General features: G+C 36.7%; 1 protein-coding gene and 2 long non-coding RNA genes across 3 annotated transcripts; 2 read left to right on the top strand and 1 right to left on the bottom strand.

Moving 5' to 3' along the window:
* The first annotated feature begins 14,340 nt into the window (after positions 1 to 14,340).
* Positions 14,341 to 17,879, top strand: LOC133734066 (uncharacterized). Its single transcript, XR_009858031.1, has 2 exons — positions 14,341 to 15,708; positions 17,445 to 17,879. It is a non-coding gene; the product is annotated as an uncharacterized LOC133734066 (long non-coding RNA).
* A 1,615-nt stretch (positions 17,880 to 19,494) lies between these two features.
* Positions 19,495 to 19,998, top strand: LOC133730537 (uncharacterized). The gene has a single exon (XM_062158111.1). It carries the CDS (start codon positions 19,495 to 19,497, stop codon positions 19,996 to 19,998), a length of 504 nt encoding a protein of 167 aa, XP_062014095.1.
* Positions 19,999 to 23,378: 3,380 nt separating this feature from the next.
* On the bottom strand, positions 23,379 to 24,341 carry LOC133731264 (uncharacterized). Its single transcript, XR_009856680.1, has 3 exons — positions 23,986 to 24,341; positions 23,680 to 23,745; positions 23,379 to 23,419 (listed from the first exon to the last, which is right to left on the bottom strand). It is a non-coding gene; the product is annotated as an uncharacterized LOC133731264 (long non-coding RNA).
* Between the last annotated feature and the right edge of the window lie 743 nt (positions 24,342 to 25,084).

Raw genomic sequence — 25,084 nt, forward strand, 5'->3', positions numbered from 1 at the left:
TTGAATCGAAACGAGTGGCAGAGAGAGGGCGGAGATTTCTGGGTTCGAGAATTCGAGGCCTCGAGGGAAAGAGCGGCTGAGGGAAAGAGTGGGAACTGGAATACTGGATTACATCTGTAGTCATATTATCCCTCTAGAGTTTGGAGAGTTCGAAGTCTAATCGACGGTTATAATAAGATTTGATTAATGATCAACGGTTCAGATCGATGGATATAAAATATATTTAAATAAATAAATAATATATATAATATACAGTACGGTACGGTATACCGTATTTTTCTGAAAATCAATACCAGTACCGTACCATTATCTGGAGTTTGGTTCGGTACTACCGTACCAATATCTCGGTAACCGACAAGTTAGTTACCAACATTGTTGGTTTCGGCTGGTAATCGATTGGTTGGTTTGGATCGGTAGAATTTGCCAGCCCTACCTTTTAGTTTCCATTGCAGTGTTTGGTTCTTGTAAGGAAAGGAAACAAATTCTATCAATTTTTCAATAATACCCTCATACTAATGAGAAAACTTAGAACATAATCAAAATTGAGATTCAAATTCATAATTTTACCTTCTTTTCTTTCTTTTATAAGTTTTATTTCATACTGGGGCTTTCAATTGGTCTTTTGTAGAGTATCTTTCAATAATGTCGTTCCTCAATAATATACATCATAATGTATATCATGACGACAAAATTAAGTAAATCCTTAATATTGTCCAGCATTAGAAGAATCTTCCATAATGTATATCATGACGACACATCTATGGAGTGATATCTAGGAACTGCCTATCTTGTTCAAGTTAAAAAAAAATGAAATCAATAACTAAAAGCAGATGAAATCAAAAACCAAACGCACACTGCATATTATATATAATATGTATATAATGTTGTAATAAATGCAGAAAATTGATAGGGAAAGTGGTTCCTGGGGTGGGTGGAGGGTAGACCTGTAAATGGACTGGATTTTGATCCGGACCCGCTCCAAATCCGTGGCTATTGGACGGGTTTGGATCGAAAATTTTGATCCGTTGATCCGTTAATGATCCAATTTTGATCCGTTGATCCGTTAATGATCCGAATCCGTTAACCCATTTATTTAACGGATCAAATACGGATTTAGGTCGATCCGATCCGTTAATGATCCGGCCCGTTTTTGTAATAATAAAATATTATTTTTTATTAATATATTATTATTTTTAAAAAATATAAAATAAAAAATATGAAGAATTTCTAATACAAATTTTTTGCAGAAATCTAAGGGACAGTCCATCACCCAAGATTCCAAGAAGCATTAAAAATTTTGATAATGTAATTCTACTTTTGGTGATACTTTTAATGTTATTTTAATATTTTATTAATATCTTATGAGGTATCATGATATAAATTTAATATTACTATTTAAAATTTTAAAATATTTGAAATTATAAACAGGTCGAATTAGCAGATCGGGTATCTGTTAATCCGGCGGATACGGATTTGGATCGAGCTATCAATGATCCGCCGGGTTAACGGAGCGGGTTTAGATCAAATTTTTTTTTAAGTAAACGGATTTGGATTTAGGTCGATCCGATCCAAATCCGGTCCATTTACAGGTCTAGTGGGGGGGAACCATTTTCCTCCTCTTTTTCCTTTCCTTTGAGAATCATTTTCCCTTCCTTTGCCATCCCAAACACAAGAAACTAAAAGAAAGGAATGACATTCCTTTCCCAATGCCCAAATTCTGTGAAACAAACATAGAAGGTACGCTGAGAGAGCTATGTTCGTGCGGCCACTACAAACCATTTTTAGATTTAATATCAAGAGAGAGTTGAGATTCCAAAACTGAATGTAAGAATGTTAAGTGTTTTAATCTTAACTATTAAAATTAAATTCAAATGTGGATGACTACAAAATTTTTTAATCACCTAGTGACCGTGTGATCATCACTGACATTCAGAACTATTCATGTCTAAAGAAGCAACGCTTGTAGATATTATGAGCTAATAAAGACTGATCTCTCATCACAATAATCGTCATTGTCAACAAGCTATTGCTTGTTTGCAAACTGACAATAAGAAAACACTAAAAATAAAACTGACAGTCCTTAGAAATAGTGTCATAATAATGGCTTAATTATTTTTAGTTTGATCTGTATCTACCTTAATTCTGCCCGGGCACATATTGTGGTTTTTGGCTTGTGTTTTTTGGCAGCTATCTGGTATAGGCGCTTATGACCTCTACCTCTATGCCCTGTGGTAATCATTCGAAATAAGTAAGTTTTACATGAAGAAGATTGGCTCAGAAACTTTCTCTCCTCTCTCTCTTTTTTTTTCTTGCTACCCATTTTTCTCTTCATTCTTCTATTTTTCAAGCTACAACTTTATTTTCCTTTCTTCTACTTTTTTTTTTTTTTGAGTAAATGAAGATTTCATTGATAATCACAGGCCAGAACAGCACTTACAAATTTTTTAGAGAATCGAAATCATGCACCATTCGCTTAAGACATTGAAGCTTACTTAAACAAGGAGCCTAACAAACTACAACATTACCCTACAAAGAGATAGTTTTGTGTGAAGTTTAAAGAGAAAACCTCATAATATGCAGGCTAAAAAAGTCAAACATAGATGTAGTTTGTTGAATGAAGCCACCGGGGTCCCAAATATGAAACCCTAAGGAACTAGAGCCCATGATTCTGGTCCACGAATGGGCCCAGATCCAAGCAACATTCTCAAAAACTGTGGACACCCCATTGGCCATCAGAATTGGTTTGGGCCTCAGAATTGATATGGGCTTCAGAGTCAGTTTGGGTACCCAATTAGAGTTAGTCCTCCCAACTGATATGGGCACCCAAACTGCCCCATCAGCAATGGCAGCCCTGTTCACCTCCATCAATCGGTGTTCCCCGCCTGTCACCGTCATCCCAGCAGATTGTAGCATGAAATCAATCATTGTTATGCGGCGAGCCCCGACAGCCGGAAAACCTCAACTCTGAGCGCCCCTCCGCCGCCTTCAACACCCATCCAAAATTGAATCAGCGGCACTCTTCTCTTCACTGCTCTCATTTCCATAAGCATACTAAAAGCATTGCGTTGCCTACAAGCCTCAGAGGCCGAGATCCAGTCCACCCCATTCCACGCCAAAGATCGGCGACACCAATTTTGATCTTCCTCCTTGAGTCTGTCACAGTCTTTCAGGGCCTTAAGATGCCCTCTTACTGTTTGCATCCTCCAACCAATTCCCACAAAATCCTCCTTGAACCCATCCCGACTAGAAGACATGCCAGTGGAGTGCAATTTTGCTTGGGTGTTTGTCACCCATAGTTGAAGTTGGAAGGCTACAAAGCAGCTTCGAGCTGTGGAGAGAAGAAATTCGCTTTACTTCGGCGAGGGACGCCGATAATGGAATCCCAAGCCATAGCGGCTAGGGTTCATAGCGGCTCCGTTGAATTTGGGTGTGTTAAGGTCTTATGAAGTCTTTTCATCATTGTGACCTTACCATCATTCCTTCTTTCTTTTACTTCTTATCAGTTTGAGAGGCTATTAACCTCCCCGCCTGCCTTTCTTATCCTCAAAAAACGAGTTTGATGGGAACTTGAACTCTAATTGATCTCAGACCCAAAATGACAAACCTGATTGTCAATTTCAATTTTTATTTTTTATTTTTTAGGATTGTCTACGCTAGTCTACTTGATGTACCATAGAATTTTTTTTTTTTTTTTTTTTTGAATGAATGATAACTTCATTCAAGAGAAAATCATGCCAAGAAGGTCATTACATACCCTCCCGCTACCTAGCAATAAACAGATCAAGGATTAATGATAGATACCATAGTGATACATAGGGATAGACCATCTATATCCGTACTTAGCGGTCAATTATTCAAAGCAAGTCTATAACTATAATACAAATCAAGCATAGTTCATAGGCATAGAAAATAAAAAACTGCATCTTCTCTTTGCCCTTCAAGCTAGGGCTAGAAGGTCTTCCTGAAAACAGCATACTCAGGACTTCTTTAGCAGGGACTTTCTTCGATTTAGCGATTTTTGTTTTTGGCAACCAGGGGCTAACCCCTTTTCTTCTTTGCAGTTGATAGATCACCATGCACAGTACAAGGCAACATGCCTTCCTCAGACACCAACTTACCTCTTGGTGCTTCAATGAATCCAAGGGATTTAGCCGTGAATTTAGATGTGAATTCTGGTATTTTCACTCTCTTTGTTAGAGAAACAGGGCTTGTTTTTTCCTTCCAACAAGTTAGACATAAGAAATTGAAGCTTTTTTTTAGATGGGAATGACCACTCTCTCTTTGATTGCGGTTAAGCATCAATGGGAACTGGGGCTAGCACATCATCAGAAACATATGGTTTTAGAGTTGTGCTCTTAATCACAACCAGTTTACGTACCTTTGCTTGTGGAGTGCTATCAAACAGAGCTCTGGTCACTGGTGGCAAAATAGGAGTTGCAAGACCATGGAAGTGAAACATGCTGTCTTTGAACTGATTCCCTTGTAGCCCGAAACTGTTTAGATTCGGTAATTCCAAACGACATGCTACAGAGGGTGGATCAGAGTAGTGGCTTGGGTGGGATCAGAGAAGCAAGACATACCTTATTAGGGTGGAAGACCAGGTTACAGTCCTTGCATTTACCAACCAGATTCTCAAAGAAGAAGTGAATTTCTCATTCAACGCCAGGAGTAAATTTGAAAGTTTTTTTTTTTTTTTTTCAGAAAAAAAGTTTATGACAAGTCATGTGAAACCCTAACCCTAATTTTACCAGCGGAGACAAAGAATTTTTGATCAATATCCAAGTACTTACCTGCAATTAAGGCGACATTCAGGATGGTCTCCTTCTTCTCAAAAGCCGGTGGCATGTGTGTTATACAAACCCAGAAGAACAGGTTGTTTAGTTTGATCCAGTGCAACGGTGAGATGCCATCATAGGGTTGCAAGACCACCAAAGCTCGATTAAAAATCCATGCCCCCCTCCCCCCAATTAAGACCACTATCCTTATGCAAGTCAAAGGAGAACATAAAACGATCTAGGACTTTTTGCTAGATATTAAACCTTTTATCTAGAACTCATATATGACGAAAATGCCATTTCAGGTCTGGACCTGTCACCTTCTTGGTCGTCAAAGGTCGAGCAAGGAGGTAGGATTGGAAGTTTTTTTTAGCACCACCACCAGGTATGCATGAAATATCAATCACTTCACTTCCTGCGATGGCCAGCGATGTTGCAAAGCTCTTGGTGATGGACTCAATGTTCGACATGGTGGAGAAGAGGGGTGCGAAAGCTGTGGCAATGGTTTAGGGCAGATTCGCGACACGAAGAGGTCGAGATGGAGGCTAGGTTTCTAGGGTTTTGGCGGGGCACAGAGCACTTAGGATTTTGTTAAGCGGAAACAAAACATCCAACATTTGTCAATTTCAGTTCTTGAAAGATAGTACCGACAAAATAAGAATATATCTGCACCCTTTGAAAAAGGTGAAGTACTAATCTTTTTCTACTTTTTTTTTATGTGTAACTGAATGCTTAAAATTATTTTCTTTTTTAAACGTGGTTTTATCTAGTAGCAAATTACTCGTAAGCATTTTTTCATACATTTTTTTTTAACCAAATTAATCAATTTCATTCATCTCAAGCCAGAATGACACGATACATACCTTCCCTTGCCAACTTCTGGGCAAGTTTAGGACGTGGTATGCTAGCACCACCCATTAGACAACCAGTGCTCACTTATTTAAAGCGAGCCTAAGAACTATGAAAATAACACATAGTAATTAGGCAAAGTTCAAAAAAATAAAGAAAACTTAAATTTTCTCCTTGCTCTTAACAGTTGGGCTAGGAGGTTTGGAGAGAAAGCCAAACAAAGTTCTTGTGTATCAGCAATCTTCTTTGACTTTAGGGGATCTGTTTTCTTGGATCCCAACACAGAGAATGTTATTACTCCTCCTGGGTCCCAAATACGAAACAGTAGGCAGCTAGAGCCCATCAAGTTGGTCCATGCAAAAGCCCAAGTCCAACAAACATTGCTACTCGTTTTGGACACCCTAAGCCCACGGATTTGGGCTTCCAGAAAGATTTGGGCACCCCACCATAGCTGGACACCCACTCTCCTACATTTAACCTTATCGGTGTCCCGACCTCTGTCGTGCCATGTACAAGAGATAATACCCTTCCCGCAGCCGTACCCTCAGACCGGAGTTCCTCTCTAGTGGGATTCTCATTCTTGTCTTTCATCACCACCCTCGAATCCAGCGTTCCCCCAAGAGATTGGTGTATAGCGAGTTGTTTCACACCATTCACGGATCAGACCGCCTCACATCGAGCCACGTTCGATCCGATCTGGGTCCAGATATTCCACCATCGATCAATCTGCCTTGCAGTCATTTCGGTATCCCAGATCAAGATCAAATTCCTCAGCCTCATCATCTTCATAATTCCATTCATCCACAACTCTATTTTGAGTCGCCCCCATGTAGGCCGCAAACTCTCAATTGCAACGATCATCCCATCATAGGTCACCTCCGCTCTCATTGTGCTCGCCGAGGCTAGATCGCTCTGGCGAAGATTATGTCCAACTTGTTGATTATGGGTGATCGTCACGAGATAGTGATGTTAGAGGGTTGCGCTCGGACAGCAGGGTGTGAAGGAGAAGCCTCCACTTAGAGGGAAGACAGGCACCGGTCTCCATGGTTGGAATGCCACACTCAGGCGGCTAGGGTTTAGCAGCTTTCGAAACATGACGTCTAATCAACCAAGTTTGTTAGCTTAGAACTTCATGGTTCTCTGTATGTTGGGTTAATGATTTGATTTTTGCATAAATGCATAATATGAAACCAACTGAAGTGGAACAAAGCATTTTTTTTAAGACTTAAGTTATAAATTAAGCCACCATATGTTTTTATTCATCATAAGGCCACTTTTTTTTTTTTTTTTTCATCATATGTCTTTTTTATGTGCAATCGAACGCTTAAAATTATTTTCTTATTTAAAACGTGGTTTTATCTAGTAGCAAATTACAAGTGAGTGTTTTTTTTTTTTTTATCAATAGAAAATTTATTTAAATAAGCTGCAATTACATCGCATTCAGAACACACAACAAGAGACTATAACCAAAGACAAATAACTCTAGCTTCACACTACATATCTGCACTCTAAAGAGGAGAGACTGACATGTCAATGGATCCAACGACGAAGGCCAAATTGAGCAGCTGATCGAGCTAAATTGACCAAAATAGGTAGCAATAACTGGAACAGGATCTGACCACAATAGAAAACTATTGGATGAATCATCTCATAATCTCTCGAAAATTTTAACACGGGTTGATAATGAAACGCACGACCTTAAGCCGGCAAAAGACTGGGCACATAAGTGTTTTCTAAGACTTACATTATCTAATAGCCACCTTATGTTTTTATTCATCATAAGGCCACTTCTTTTTTATTTATCATATGTTTTTTTTATATGCACCACTTAAAATTATTTTCTTTTTTAAACGTGATTTTATCTAGTAGCAAATTACTCGTAAGTATTTTTTAAAACTTACATTATCAATTAAGCCACCATATGTTTTTATTCATCATAAGGCCACTTATGTAATTAAATAAAAAAATAAAAAAGTGTCTCAAAGAAAGAGAGAGGAACACATCTTCATTGGTCTGTCGTCGAAAGGTGACCGCCGGATAGCTAATATCGGGTGGGGTTGGGTTTGGATTGACTGCTTGAGCCTTGAGGATAGGTTAGTAGCTTTTTGGTTCTCCAGTAGTAGTTTTTCGGTTGGTTGACATTAGCTTTTTGGTTCTTCATAAGTAGCTTTTCGGTTGGTCACAATAGGTTTTTGGTTTATTGACAATAACTTTTCAGTATATATACCAATAGTTTTTAAAAAATATATTGTGAATGATAGTAGTTTTTTTTGGAGAAAGACAGTAATTTTTTAGTTTGTCGACAATAACTTTTCGAAAGATAGTGGTGAATTTTCCAACTAATGATAATAATTTTTCTGAAGAATGATAATAGCTTTTCGGTTCGTCGAGAGTAGCTTTTTTGTTCATCTGCAGTAGCTTTTCAGTTAGTGACAATAGTTTTTTGGACGCAGTGGCATATTGACTTTTTGTAAATAATGAACATTAAAAATGCGGTGGTATTTTCGTAATTATTGATCTTTCTTATATTTTAGTGGCCTCATAAGAGAAAAGAAAAAAAATTATGTGGTTTGGAGAATAATGAAGTTACTAAAAGTGGCATTATATGTGTTTGACTCTTATCTAGGCGCTACTAAAAAAACAAATTTTATGATTAGGCTTCAATTTATTAAAACTGAAGATTACATATTATGTCGCACTAGTTTTAGAGCACACTAATAAGAGACATCACCTAAATAACTTTGAATACTCTCTAACGTACCTATATAGAAATCATAAATAAAAGGCTCATAAATTAAAAACTGACAATTTAAAACTTTAAACTCCGAGCTTAAAACTTTTTGTGTCATTTCACCGGTGGAGAAAAGGCTGCCCCAACTACTAGAACTAAACATAGAAGATAGAAGATAAACTAGAACATCCCATCTCCCCAAGATCTAAAGTCCGAGTGGATACAACATATTGCCCTCAAGAGTCCTAAGATTATACAATACGTACTTTGTCCAAAGATTAAAAAAAACCCGTGAGTTTGGCTCGAACACTTCGTCCAAAGATGGAAAGAAGTTGAGAACCTAGCTCATCTAGCAAGTCTCAAGTATTGGATCACCGTCCACAAAGACATGAGATGATCCATTAGAGACAACAAAAGATGACAAATAACCCTCGAACACCATTTGACAAATAACCCAAACCGAAGGCCCAACCACGGGACCACCCGAACCATCATTCGTAACCTATTTCAAAAATTACGCTTAGAGAAAGTCGCCCCCCTAGCCTAACCACTACCAAGACCAGCTCTAATTTTTTTGTTTCTTTCGAAGGCCAGGACCAACCCTAATCTTAAATGGCGAGAGTTTATCTATTTTTTATGTATAAATTTTTTTAAAGCTTAGACCCAAGAGGCACCCCCTATGACTAGTACGTAGATGAAGACGTGAAAATTGAAAACTTGCAATCATTAAATTAATTACTCTTATATGTTTTGGCACATTGGATCATTTGATGAAGTGGAAAAAAAAAAATTCAAATAGCGAAATTAACCCTCAAGTATGAATTTGACAGTTGCTTTATTTGACATTTCCAATATATGTAAATATGCGAATTTTGCCCTTCTCAGAAAACACTGCATGACATAACCCCAGTTCTGTGTTGCTTACATCACAGAGTATGCAACCAGTGGAAGATGGCCATCCACGCAAGTAACCAATCAGTCCCTCCTATATCCAAACTTCTGTGTCGCTTACATATTAGAATGAGCAACCAGTGGAAGATGGTCATCCACGCAAGTAATCAATCAGTCCCTCCTATATATACACACGCGCGCGCGCGCACATACTGACATACCCACCAATTATACAAAATACTTTTATGATAAAAAAATCATCTATAAAATGGTTAAGATATACTGATATAGAAGAAGTAAGTGATAAGAAAACTTTCCCGTTATTCTTTCTCTCATCGATAATACATGCATCGTACGGATATGAGGTTAGTTTATATAAATTAACAGGGTCCACGCTTATATATGTGTGAGGATATATGAAATAGTGAAAAGTTTCTTTCCTCCATAAAATATTTTTTTATTTATATTTATGTTCTATTTTATGTATTGACATTATTATTCTTGTTAATTAATTTTGTGTTAAAGTTTATTAACATTTCATGACTATAATCATAAAAAATTTCAATTATAGAGAGTAAACTCGCTTCTCTTAATAATAATTAATACTTAATAGTATAGATACGACAATATCTTGAACCATATCAATCTAGGCCACCCATTATTAATTGCATGTTAAAGATTTTTTTGTCTGAATTGATAGCCGCATTTAGAAATGATTGAAACTTCACTATTTGGAATCAATTGTTAGCTATCTTGGACCAACCAAAAATAAAAAAACGAAGGAGCTTTGATAAATGCTTGAGTAACGGATTCCACGATTTGGGAGTTTTGATCGATGCTTAAAAATGATTGAACCGAAATTATTGCTTGTTTATTGTTTGACTATTAATTTCTGTCGCAAATTGATTGATTGAATAGATTGATGTCTTGTGTTGAGTCTCACAGCTGTACAATCATCCTTCTACTATTAATAATAACGCAAATCTCTTTACAAAAAAAAAAAAAATGTCTCTTGCTACAACTCATGTAATTTTTTTTGGGAAAAGAAGTTAATTGCCTAAATGGCTAAATAGTAACACTATGATTGAATTCCAACAACAAAAGTTATTAGAGTGTGCCGGATCACCTTCCACAATAAAACAAAATCATTGTCATGCATCAATATGTGGGGAAGATGAGTTGCTTGTTAATCGATTGGCATTATTCTTGTACAAATCCAACCAAACCCCACCAAAATCACCTTATGTTATACGATAAATCCCTAGCTTACAAGTTCATAAAAACAAAAACCTCTTTTCTTTTTGGTCAATAATGAACAACCTCAAACTTAGAATTAAGAACAATATATACCGACAACATATAGGGCCATCTTCAATTGTATTCATATTTCCAAAAGGTCATGCCACGTGATTCCGTACAATCACCATGTGACGCCCCACGCCTCTTATCCCCACAAGTTCCTTTACCTATCTCTGTCACTACTCATTATCTCGTTTTTTTTTTTTTTTTTTTTGGGTCTGAATATCTCTATCACTATCGATATACCAACTTTCGTTTTCTTTAGTTGTGTACGTTGTCATATATGTGTTCGTTATTTCTACCTACCCTCCGATTTCTCTTGATGCACTTTTTCCCCTCTATTTTGGGACATAAATTTCAAAAAAATCTAAAAAAATAAAAGGCACAAATAAAAATAACAAATAGTTAAAATTTATAGATCATTAATCAAAGTCATCATCAGCTTTCACATTGACAGAATTGCATTAGCTAGGATTATTATAGTTGTAGAATAATGGGTCAATGACCGAGGCCTACAGCTATAAAGGTGTCATCATGAGTTGTTGTCGTAGTCGAGTTTGTAGCTTTTTCTCATAGTTGGATTGTAGATCGATAGATCACTTTTAAAAATTTTCTTTTAAATTGCTAAATGTAAGATATCGAACTAGATCAAATCAATGGATGAACAAAACCTATCAAACATGAACCGTTCCTGTTCATAACTGATAAATCATGAATATAAATGTCCTAACGATTTTCAATTTAGTTGAAAAATTGCATAAATGATCTACACACACACACACACACACACACACACATATATATATATATATCTAAATATCTAACGGTTGATTTGCAGAAATATGATTTAAAAGTGGATATAACACAAAAATCCTCAATTAGTTCTTATTTTAGTGGTCCTCATTAAAAGGGCTCCCCATTTACATAATAGCAAAAATTACATAAAATTACAATTGGTCTATAATGAAATAAAGAATGAAAATCTTATATACGTCTAAGTGCTTCCAGAAGTCTATTTAAGCAACATCTTGATTTATTTCCTTATTAGAAAAAGGGGCTAGTACACCCTTATGTAAGTGAGATTGAAATACAATTAACAATGACATAAACAAGGCCGGTCCTAAAATTTCAGAGGTTTGGAGCAAAAATTGTAACGAGGTCTTATTAAGTGTGGTATCTATCAAAACATTAAGACAATTGTCCAGTACCATTTGGTCTAGTGGCATAGTATCCCCTTCGTAAGTGGGAGGTTGTGATTTCGACTCACGAAAGATTAGTTGTAACATTTGAGTTGTTTATCTGATAAAAAAAACATTAAGACAATTTCAATACATATATTAAAATAAGTTTTATAACTTAATAAATGATTGTAAATTATTGGATATATTTGTTGAGTTTCAGTTTTTCTTTGTTTGTTGTAAGATTTTTTTTTTTTTTTTTTTTTTTTTTTTTAAAACCCCACCCCATTCCCACCTTTGATGGAGCTCGAACTCCTGACCTCTTATATATGAGACCAAAGCCTTACCACCCCACCAAACACACACACCCCGTTTGTTGTAAGATCTATGCCCTCAAGTTTGGTATTCCAAAAAAAATAGCAGCAGAAGAAGAAGGAAAGTAAATAAAATTGATTGGAGAATGGCGGAAAAAAAAAAAAAAAAAACAATTCATGATGAGATGATATAGATCCCATGTTGAAACTTTGGTGATACAATATGTACATTTCACATTAGAAGTTTAACTTAAGTCACAATGCTTTGTAAATTTGTACATTACACATTTAGTAAATTGCTTTGTTTGTGAGGCCACGACTCATATGACTAATTTTTCTTGTATACGTTATTTAATGATCATCCATAAAATGGGCTTTTAGAGCATCTCCAACAGACTAGCTAAATTCAATTTTTAGCTATATATAACTATTTTTAGAGCAAAAATCAACTCCAACAGACTAGTTATACCCAAGTTAAATTTAGCTTTACCTAAAATGGCTAGCTATATTTAGCTAGAGAATCTTATATAGCTAAAGCAAAAGTTCTATTTCTCTCTCCTCTTTTATCCACATGTCAGTTTATGATTCGATAAAATTTAGTATATTATTTACAAGGGAGAGGATCCTCTCCTAATCTTCTATTTTGCCTAACCTACCCAAGCTTTGAAGAAGATTAAGACACGTGGCGGTATCGAATCCAATGGCCTACAACTAACTCATGCTTTGTTTTTTCCTTTCACTGCCTATCTTTCTTTTGTCTCTCTCTCCTTCGTAGTGATCACTCTTTGATTCCTCTATATTGAAAACTATGAGTGATTGACCCAGAAAAAAGCAAAATCCAAAATGCATATCCCAAAATTCGAGGGATGAACCAATGAAGAACAAGCCCAGATAAAGATGATATAATCAAGTAAAATTAATCAAACAAATGAAGGAGCTCAAATCTTGAACTGGAAATCGCCCAAAACCAATCGAAGAAGCAGCGCCAACAGATAGATGATCATGTATCAGCGTGAGCCATGGAGACTCTGATACCATGCTATCAAACCCAGAAGAAACATAATTCACTCAGCACCCTTAACAATACTCTTAAGTTGGTTTCGATGGGTTTGATGGGAGCTTTTGATTTTCTGAAATTTTCATAGAGTTTTAGGGAAGAAGAAATGGTGATTATGTTCATTTTGAGATTCTATTTTGATGTTGTGGTAATTGATTTCATTGATATGGTATGTAATACTCAGATTCATACATAGACCCAAGTCCTCAATTTAAGAAGAGTGCACAGGGGCGGTGATAGGAGTATGAAATTTTGGGTCTGGTTAATTAGGATAGAAAGAACAGAAAGAAAGAGAGAGAAAGAGAGAGAGAATGGAAGTGAGAAGATAAAGTACAGAAGAAACAAGGTTGGGAAAAGACAAAATAAAAGTTAAAAATAAGAGAGAAAAATCATGTGAGTTTGTTGTAGACCATTGGATCTCATAAAAGTTATGTGTCATCACCTCCTTCAAAGCTTAGGTAGCTTAGATAGATTGTTGGGTTAGGAGAGGATCCGGATCCTATTTACAAATAGCTACTACTGCTGGAGCAACATTGTTAAATCAATAGCTATATTTCACATCTTTAGCTAAATTTAACTAAAAAGTAATTTCTACTGTTGGAGATGCTCTTATGCTCTGACAACTTAAGAAATACCCACTTCTTTTCCGCTTTTTATCGTTTAATTGAGAAGACAATTTTTTTTTCTTTTCCATTTCACTCATCTTATGATGCCAATGAGAGTTAACATTGTGACCTCCATAATGCCGGTTATTTCAAATAACCAACATATTACAACTCACTGGCAACTCATTAATGCAGACTTCAGATCTGAATTAACAATTTTCACATCCGTTTTGAACACTTTCTTTCGTTTTGAAACTTTGGAGACGTCCACAAGTCCGTTGCCAATCTGTTTTGATCACTTTCTTCCATTGTGAAATTTTTGGAGAGAAAACCGAAATGATGTTCCACGAATGTCGCATCAAATTCAAAGGCAACATTACAACCACTTGTTCGTATGTAATTTTCTAATAATGGACGAAAAAAAGTAGAGCGATAAAACTACATTTCTTTCGTCTTAATTGCTTGCAGGTGTTGGGGTGTACTCTCCTATAAATTGAATGGACGATGATAACAACAATAATAAATATATAGTGTGGGTGGCTTCCATATATAATAACGAGAAGAGGATGTGCCCTCACATTACCAAGACCCCGGTATGAAGTCTAGGGTTTAGTGAAGATGGCGATGTATAAGCGGCCACATTGGCGCGTTACTGTACAGCTAAGCATCAACCAATCAAGACGCAAAGATAGTAAAACTCGAACAACCAATGAGATTTAGCCTCACGCCCTCTTTGTGTGTGTGTATATATATGTATATTATATACTTCTCTTCCCCAAACAAACCCTACCTCTCCCGCTCTCCGCTGTTACAATCCTTGTGAGCTTCCTAACTTTTCCTCTCGATCTTTCGCACACACATAAAAAGGGAATAGGCCCTAGAGTTAGATCTCATGCCTGTGATATTCTTCTTTTTCTGGGTTCAATCTTGATCGATCTGTGCTCTCTCTCTTAATCCTAAGCATTTCTTGGTTCTGATCATTTTCCTTCATCTAATACCATATTTTATCTACTAATCTTGTGTTTTTCTTTTTAAAAAGTGGAATACCAGACTGGGTTTTTCCTCCTGAGTATATCTGTGGGAATCTGATATGGGTTCCATACTTGGTCTTTCTTTTGTCGGGATCGATCCTATCTTACAAACCTGATGACCTGCAACATCAAAATCTGTGATTTCTGAACAGAATATATATTTTAATTTTTCTCAAATTATTATTCTCTCTGCGACAATTTTTGAGAGAATAAAATGGGGTACCCTAAAAAAACAGGGGGTCTTTTTTTGTTTTGTTTTGTGTAGTTCAACCTGTTGGATTCTTCTTGGGGTGCCCCTCTCGCGTAATCACTTTACGTTTTAGCCACTGGTAGAAGGCCACGTAAGCTGATTGCTCGTGGACATGATGCTATTTAATTTCTGTACATGAACCTAAAGTTCTTACTCTACATTTCTTTCAATTTTCTCATCTTTCTTATTTCTCTCGAAATATACTGATCGGTCTCACATAGATCAAGTACTTTCATGGTGCTAAAGACGACAGTCGTTGTTTGCGGGTGTAGCATCATCAAGATTCACACATGCAATTGATGCAACTCAAAACTCCCTCTTTCGTCCGAAGTTGTTTGAAAGTACTGAGAATCTTGATGATGCTGCATCGGCAATAAACCACTATACAGAAGAGGGTTAGATGATTTAGACAAAAAGAGGTGCGCTTTTTCTCTTTCTATTTTTAGCAAATTTTTATTGATGCATAGCCTGCCATTGTTAGAATACTGTTTGTATGTATGTTCTATGCCACCTCAAGAGCCGTAGGATAGGATCTTATGTAGTACTGTTGAACTGAGGAATTAGCTTTGCTGCTTAGCACTTGTACTTCTGGCAGATCCGTGATTGTTCTTGTGTGAGAAACATTTCTTTGGATTACAAGAGTATGTATATCTGATCAGTTTAATCCAGCAAAAGAGGTTTTCATCGATGATGCTCCAAATGAAGGCTTCAAAGCATGCATTAAAACGGTCCGTTTCTTCAAATCATTTATCTAGCTCTTCATCTATTTTGAGTGGTGACTTTAATTTCCAGTCAGATCCATCCATTGACCTGCAGATCTTTGACTTTCCATCATGATATATTGATATCTTTGATTTTGTTTTAAGATGTAATTGGTGTTTCTGAGGCTTGTAGCTCCAACCGGGCATTGGGTATTTACTCCCACATTTAAACTCACAGATTGATTCTCTTCCCACTTCGACCTTCTTTGTTATTACCAAGAATATGTTTGGTTTAAACTTCCATAAGATTTGCTTATCAGAAGCTGAGAAAAACATGTGTGGTTTTGAGTACTTTCACTTGTTTTTCTTTTTCCTCTTATTTTTTTTTCCCTCTCTCCTTTTCGGAGGGATAGAGGTGTTTTGATTCAAAATTTTAATAATTGTTTTATCAACTATATTCTGCCAAATGGTTTCTGCTGTGGAATTAGTAGATCATTGAAAATTGGAACTGGGAAGTTTGGGAACTTCGATATGCAAAATCACGGTGGGAACTTGTCACATTGTCACTGCCATTCTTGTCTTTGCCTTTACACCCTTGTTTGTGGACCAACCATGAGAGTCATCGTCTTCCAACTTGAATATTACTTGGATCCTTTTAATTCATGCAATGTACATGAAACCTCTCTCTCTCTCTCTCTCTCTCTCTCTCTCTCTCTCTCTCTCTCTCTCTCTCTCTCTCTCTCTCTCTCTAGTTATATGCCCTTCTCCTACAGACGTACATAATGTTCACTGTCAACTATTTTTCACCTCTTCAATAATAGTATCAAAAAGTTTTTCAAGAAGATCTAAAAATATTCGATGCCTATCCATTATTGATCATGAAAGTGATTTATAATTCATTCATTTTTTGTCATGGAGATCTGTGTGCCTGGATCACTATCCATGCCTTGATTATTTCATACATTTTTGGGTCTAATTCTAGTAAATGTATCCATGCCTTGATTATTTCACATATTTTTGTTTTAAATAAATGTAAGGAACAATATATAAAAATCACCATAACTCACTCGACCATTGATTAAAAATCTCCAAATTTTTTAGACATATGTCTAATCATTCTCGAACTACATTATTGATCAATTTGAGTTTCTTTCATCCAGTGAAGGATGCGTTGGTTCAAACCTAAAATGTCGGATAATATTAAGCCTAGGACCACCTTTATGTCCTTCTAAGTCAGTGAAATGAAAAATACTCACAGGACCACTTATTTCCAAATCATTTCTGTTGGGTTAGGAGAATTGAGAGAGATCTAGTTAATTTGGAAAGAATTAACCAAAGAATAGAACTAGAGCTTTGCTTCGATATTGTTCCTTCTTTTAGAGATCAATACCATCATTCTTTTAAAATAGCAGTCTATATAGATATCAAACACATTGTACTCATCTTACTCTACATATTCATTCTTAAACTGTTCAATCATTTTCTCATTAAGCTATCACAAATTTGGTTTTGGGTTCAAATTAATCAAATATTATGATTGATATTTTCTATTATTGGTCTTCTCCTTATGCTTGCTTATTTTAGCAGGATGGTTTGAAAATTAAACTTCCATTGTTTATTTAAGTTTCTTCTCCAGCTTGAGAGAGATATTATTGCGGAGATCATATGACTTGAGCATATTTTACTATAGCTAGTTTGTTCATGACTTCGTTTCTTGCTTCATTTGGTAGCTTATTTGACTATAGCTTGTATTTATACTCCAGCTATAAGAAGGTTCTATTCAGAAGCCCCCACATGTTCCTATATCAGATGGTTCCTTCAAAGGGTTGTTTGCCTAGCCTTCTGAAACCTTTCTGGAAATCAGATGAGGATCCAACTAATTGCAGAAAACTTCGGTTTCGCTTACAAGAACAAAAATACAAGCCTAGGGTATAATATCTAAGAGATCATGTCATGTTGAATGGCTGACTCGATCATTAAATATCGAGCACGTATAAAACAGGCAGTTTCATGATTTTCTCCTTATTTATGCTGGTTAATAATTATTTGTGAGGTATAATATCCATATTCTGCATTTAATTAGTTGAGTTCTATTGGGAACACTTCCTTGTTGTAATGTTTCTTGCTTCTTTCCATCATTATGAGTTATAGTACAATTTGTTGAAGAAAGTATTTGCTAAGAATTTCATGTTTCTTTCTGTTGCCGTTAATCGCAAACGATCTTACATCTGAGAGATTATCTTGAATTGATACTCCAGACCTATATGACAATAGGGAAGCCGCACTTTGTTCCTTCTTTAGAAAGAAATCTGTAGTTTTTATAACGAAATACATTGATAGTAGATTACACCATTGAAGTGTTAGACCAACCCTACCTACTAGTCTATCTTTACATGGGATGGTCATTAATATATCTGTACAAAATTTACAGTCAAAAACCATGACATGTAATGTCTCCTGAATATTGTTTGAAGTCTTCGGCCTTAAAATTGCAATAATACTGTTCTCAACCTATTCACCAGGATTGATTACGATTTGCCTATATGGTTATCATGTGGGTTTTTTTCGTCAATAAGAACTTTTGTATATACAGCTTAGAGGAAATACTGTTGTATAGATAAACACCCTAATTGGTTAAGAAAGCAGATCTAGCTAGGACGATCACTAAGATTCTCAGACCGAAACTTGTTGTTTTGGGCCGGGTGGAGGGTTTTGCAGTCTGCTGGTACTTGTTTCAGAGGAGGGAAGAACCCAAAAGCAGTAGTTGAGTGGTCTCCATGTCGGACAAGGTGGTCCAAGTGATGCCACCCAGTAGGTGTACATGCATACATGCAAGTGGAGGACCGTGCACTGCTAGATCTCGTTGAAACGACAGCAAAATCCAACTCTATATATTTTGGTTATTTTCCCATGGCAGTAAAAGTTGTGTACTTATGTTGCCCTACCCATACATAAGCGGAAATGCTCATACACCCCTAAAATATCAATTATCAAAGTACTTCCAATACACCTTACTAACTTATTTTTTTCTCCTTCCACACAATTTTTTCCTTTTCCTTCCTAACTACCCAATTCATCTATTATTATACCATTAGGTTTTTTCCAACTTAAAGGGCTAAAAATAGCCCTAGGGCTAAATTTTAGTCCTGAATTATTTACTATTTATCGATGTGACATTAACTGTTTCTAACTCGTCAAGGCTAAATTATAACCCTAAAATATATTTTAAAATTTTGAATATATATATATATATATATATATATATATGTATGTTCTGATTTTTTATCAGATTCTTACTTATAGTAATTGAAATCATTTTTATGATAAAAAATATTTTTCCGGTTGTACTTTTCAAATTCCATGTGTTGCTTCACAAGCAATGTTGTAGATTTCTTATACGATTTTATATATGTGGCATAGGTTATCTTGATGAAATATTTTTAAATTCTCATATATGACTTTGAGGCCACGTGTTTCGTTTGTGAAATTTCGAAATGGATTTAAAACAATTTTTGGCATGGTCGCATCTTATCAAACTTTCGGATATGATTTCGAAATGGAATAAAGCAGTTTTCAGCTTGATCGAATCTTATCAAATTTTTGGATAAGATTCTTGAATGACATGTGTTTCGTCTTCATTAGATTGTCAAATTTTGGAGTGGATTTGATGTCTACGTGGCACTCGATATCTTCAGCAAATATATCTTTATAAACTGAGTGCTTGAACTAGCATAACTCACAAAATTATCTACTTTTCTCTACTCACCTTCATCAGCTTCATAATTTTTTCTTTTTTATTTAAACACTTATGCAATGAGTTCTAATTGGTTCGATAAGTGGCAGGAAAGATTATGCGCAGAAGAGGAAGAGGATGAAGAAGATGAAGAGATGGAAATGCATGCAGCACAAGTTATGACGACGGCAACCAGTTGGTTGGCAAATGAACAACTCCGTCCACAACCGCAATGGGGTGGGTCAGTTCCCAGGCGCAAATACATCTCTCGATTTCATTCGCATGGGATCGACGATCTACTGGAAAAGTATTTTGTCGAAAATCCGGTCTACCCACCAGAAATATTCAGACGCCGCTATCGAATGAGGCGTGAAGTTGTCCTTCGCCTACTAGACGATGTCCAGTCAACTAACCCCTGCTTTAGGCAAAAACGTGACAATAAAGGGCAACTCGGCTTTTCACCTCATGTGAAATTGACTTGCGCACTCCGAATGATGGCTTACGGACAAGTGGCAGACTCTCTTGATGAAAACTTCATGATGGCTGAATCTACTGCTATAGAAAACTTCAGTTTTGTCGTATGATCGTCACCATCTACCAGTAATGATATCTTTAAGCACCAAATAGAGATGATCTGGAAAGGCTCTTACAGAGATCCCAAAGACGAGGTTTTCCTGGAATGATAGGATCACTCGACTGCATGCATTGACAGTGGAAGAACTGTCCAACTGGATAACAAGGAAGCTTTAGTGGCAAATCAAGAAAGCCAACCATCTTTCTCGAAACCGTGGCGGATTTTGGTACATGGATCTGGCATGTCTTTTTTGGAATTCCTGGTACACGAAATGACATTACAATCCTCGGGCGTTCACTATTGTTTGATGCGCTCACTGAAGGTCAGTCACCACAATTAGACTACCACATCAATAATCATCGTTATAACATGGATTACTATCTCGCTGATGGCATCTACTCTAAGTGGGCAAAGCTTGTCCAATCATTCAGACACCCTCAAAATGAAGCTAAAGCATATTTCACCACCAAACAAGAGACTTACCACAAAGACGTTGAAAGGGCATTTTGTGTTCTCTAGGCAAGATGGGCAATCATTAGACTACCTGCAAGAGGGTGGAGTTTGGAAAATTTGTCCAATATCATGATGGCATGCATTATCCTTCATAATATAATTGTTGAGGATGAACGTGCCGATTACTACAATGGCGAGTCTGATGATAACGAACCGGATCCAAATAGGTCTAGAAGAGCTCGAGCCCTCATCTCAGGGCCGGCCTTGAGACTAGGCGAAGTAGGCCCAAGCCTAGGGCCTCAAATTTTAGGGGCCTAAAAAAATATATATATATATGTAGGCCTGCAGATATATTTTAGGGGCCTCAAATTCCAAAGGTCTTATGTGCCATGTTGGCAATCTGCGTGACCTTGCTCTTAACCAATCAACGCACAGCATTGGGTCCTATACATTAGAACCCCACTGCTTTACTAATTCCATCACAGAGCAACTCCCAACCCACACTCTCTCTCAAATCAGGTCTTTGTCCAGGTCAAGCAAAGCTGGGCTTCAATTTCCGGTAGGTAGGATCGCCCGTTTTCTTAAGTCCGGCCAGTACGCCGAGCGTGTCTGCGCCGGAGCTCCGGTGTATCTTTCTGTTGTCCTTGAATACCTGGCTGCCGAGGTGAGTTTTAATTTTTCTTAATTTGCTCAATACTTGTTCAATTGAGAAATTAGAGTTTCGGGAATTAGGGATCTGGATTTTAGGGATTTTGTATTTGTTTTGAATTAATTGGTTTTCAAATTGGGAGTTTGGGTTTTACATTTCTGAGTTTAATTTGGATATTTGTAGCTAAAGACTGGAAATTTGATTTTGGGTTTAAGGTTTGTTGAAGGGTGGAATGATGTTGATTTGGTTTTGTTAGCTTTATATTTTGATGGGTTTTGGATTAGCTGCTTAAAGTTTTGATCTTTAGGTTTGTGCTGATTTGGTTTATGAATTTGGGAATTTAGGTTTTGGAGCTTGCTGGCAACGCAGCTAGGGACAACAAGAAGAACCGTATTGTACCGAGGTGTACAATCTCAAATCAGCTATGGTTTCTTGTAGAACCACCCCTTCGTACTATATACTCACAGATGTAATATGTATACAAAGGCTATGTTGGCCTTTTCTATCTAAATTATGCATCATAAAATATCAGAATTTGCCCTTTTCTGTTCTCAACATTACGAGTTTTGCTTTGTTCTCTGATGAACTTGCCATTGCCCAAGGCATGTAGCAGTAGAGTTTTGGGGCCTCGAATTTTTTCTCGCCTTGAGCCTCCAAACTCATAGGGCCGGCCCTGCCTCATCTTAGACGAAGCGAGAGAAAATTTAGAAAGGGATCCAAGATCCGGAAGAATTACAATGTCAGAATATATATCTCGATACAGAATGATATGTTCTCCTGTTGGCAACCGATTTTTACAAGATGATTTTGTCCAACACCTTTGGAGTCTGTGAGGTCAAGCACCATAAATTTGATCTTTGCTATGTGATTGAGTTTTCAAAGCTTTGAATTTGTGATTTTAATAATTGTCAGGGTTGTCACTGACAAGTGTTTGCATTTTCTTACTTTGTTTTGTTCATTTTTAAATGCTTTTGTCATGAATAAAATAAATATTGAAAATATGACACATGGTTTATTGCTTTTATCAAACATTTATTTCATAATAACTTAAAGTTACAAGGAAAATTTATTCAAAAAAAAAAAAGTTACAGGGAAAATTGAATAGATTATAACAATAACAAATTACATATAAGTTATTAACAAAAGATGACTTAACTAATACATCCTCTAAAGATTGAATTAAACATATAAGGACTAAATCTTACAAATAAGGACAATGCGCTCTCCACTTGCCACATGTCATGAGTTAATTTACTTTTTTACCCTTAACTACTTCTTTTGATTTCTAATCCCTTTATAAGGATCAAATTTTACAAATAAGGACAATCTGCTCTCCACTTGCCACATGTCATGAGTTAATTTACTTTTTTACTCTTAACTACTTTTTTTGACTTCTAATCCCCTTATGTTACTTTTTTTTTTCCCTTGAGAATAATCTTTTTATGTTACTTCACAAAACCTCACTCTCCTACTACTCTAATCTCATCATCTAATCCTGCTACTGCACTCGTCCAATCCTGCTACTGCACTCATACTTGTCTAGTTCTGCTACTGCACTCGTCATTGCCTAATCCTGCTACTGCACTAGTCCAATCCTGCTACTGCACTCATACTTATCAAGTTCTGCTATTGCACTCATACTCTTCCTTTTACACGTTGCTTAGAGAGAGAATCTCAGATCTCTTCGTCAAACTTCTTTTTCTTCTTCGTTGCTAAATGTGTCCTTGGTTCAGTAGAAGCTCCATTTGCACTAGCAGTAGCAGTAGCAGTGGCAGTAGCAGGAGCAGGAGTAGCAGAAGTAGTATTAGCAGGAGGAGTAGGAGTAGAAGGAGCAATAACAGTAGTTGTAGCTGTAGCATGAGCCAGGAGCAATAGCAGTAGCAGGAGCAATTAGATCTATCAATCCATGAATGAAATTGAAGCCTCTGGTTGAATCTCGGGTTACTAAAATTTCTTTTTGTATCACCAACTTGCTCACATACCGTCAAAACAGCCACCAAAATCCTGCAACTCGAGAAGAAAAGAAGATTAAAAGATACATTAATTAGGAACCATCAAAGACTATTTCAGACAAAAGTAGCAATTCATATAACTATACCAATACTGACACCAAAAGCGAAGTTGTTCAATCTCTGGCTTGTTCTTTTCAACAGTTCTATAGCACTCATAGGCTGGATAAGCATAGCAAGGATCATCCTGCAAATGTTTCAATATGGGGCATTAAATATCTTAAGATAGTCACATGTTCGTTTCAAGCAATTAGATAGGGAGGGTCATTTGATGACATACATAAGTCCTCTGGTAAGAAATGATCTATCATCTTGTATACCTAACAATGGAGAAAGAAAATAAGTTAATTAGCCACCGAGTCAAATCAACAATCTGAAAAAGTACACAATACAAAAGAACAAAACAGCTCACATCCATACCAAGCAACTGCACATTTTTATTCTTATAATCATATAAAACTTAATCCACACTCCTAAAAAATTAGTAGCAGAGACACAAAATTTTCGGTTTAATACATATGGAAATGAACTCAATAAAAGCATCTTAACAACAAAATACACCAAAAATTGTATACATTACCTCAAGAACTGCCTTCAATACCCACAAAAACGCTAGCAGTAGCACCCCACTAACAGACAACCCCACCTACATCAACAATTCAGCTATAGAAATCCACTCGAAAACTCATAGTTAATTAATGTTATAGAATCCACTTGAAAACTCAATAGAATACAGTAGTGTTCTTAGACCATTAAGTTTAATTAAGCTAATTTGATCTGAAATGTTAGCCTATAATCCAGATAAGCCTTGGAATTTGATCAAATAAAATGCCCAAATTGAAATGAGACTCATAATTCAAACAGAGCAATACATAAAGAATATTACTTGAATATATCAAAGCAGTCGCGAGCAAAGCTAAGGCGAGCATCCTTCAACGGATTCACGTCAGTATAAACACGGTCAGTCTCGCCATCCTCCGCAGGTGGCGGCGGTTTGATGAAGTAGCCCTTGGTCTTCAACCCGTCGACGAAGACCACCTACTCCGGTCATGGGTGGTGCACAGGGGCTTCGGTGCTACTGGCAGTGACGGTATCGACCGAGGAGACTGCGGCGGCGGAGGAGCAGTGGCGGGAGAAGAGGAGAGACTGTGAGGCAGCGAAGGGTTTGAGAGAGAGGAAGGAGTTCGAGGGGAGAGAGTTGGTCTGGGAGATGGAAGAGTGCGATGCGAAAGCGAATGAACTTGGAAGCAGAAGACATGGTGGAGTCTGGGGTGTGGATAATGGCGTGTTTTGGGGTGTTGGTATTGGGTCAGTGGCATACGTGTAAATATCTCATCAAACTGAGCATTTTGGTCATGTTTCATTAAAATAGGAAGTCAAGTTTGCATTATTTGGCTTTTGAGCCTGGGCTCATATCCTTATTTGTATAAATTTTTTTGAAAGTGGGTTTTTTGTGTTTACATATTTGGTCATGTGCTACTATGTAATTTTCTATTATAACAATTTATTTAGGCAACATCAATTACTCATCCGAGTCATTGAATGGCATTTCCGGGCGGTACTCATTCGATGTCGAACCGGATAACCGAAACAACTCACGGCGCTGAATTTTCTCTATTATTTCCTTTTTCTTTCCATCAAAAGAGTAAAATTGATGGTTTGCATTGCTAAAATAGTTTCTTCCTTATCACGCTCTCTTCTCTCTTCTCTCTTCCTTGAGTTGATCTCTTCTTGCCTTTTCCTCCTTTGATTTCTTGAGATCTTCTCTTAGTTGATTTAGGTGTGCCACCACTTCTTCTCCAATGACACTTTCGGCTTCTTTTCTCTTGGTAAGTCTTCTTCTTGCTGCATTTCGCCCAATTGGCCTAGGATTTTCGGTTAGAGTAGTTGTTGGACTTGAAGAATTGGTGGAACTTATGATGACAGGTTCAACATTATCATCTAATGAGAATGAGGAATTTTGTTGTGTTGTTGGTGTGTTGTAA

The sequence above is a fragment of the Rosa rugosa genome, chromosome 2 (assembly GCF_958449725.1).
Source record: "Rosa rugosa chromosome 2, drRosRugo1.1, whole genome shotgun sequence".
Classification (NCBI taxonomy): Eukaryota; Viridiplantae; Streptophyta; class Magnoliopsida; order Rosales; family Rosaceae; genus Rosa; species Rosa rugosa.

Excerpts from the sequence above, each read along its gene's own strand:
- LOC133730537 (XM_062158111.1), top strand. The coding sequence starts at position 19,495 with ATGAGTTCTAATTGGTTCGATAAGTGGCAGGAAAGATTATGCGCAGAA.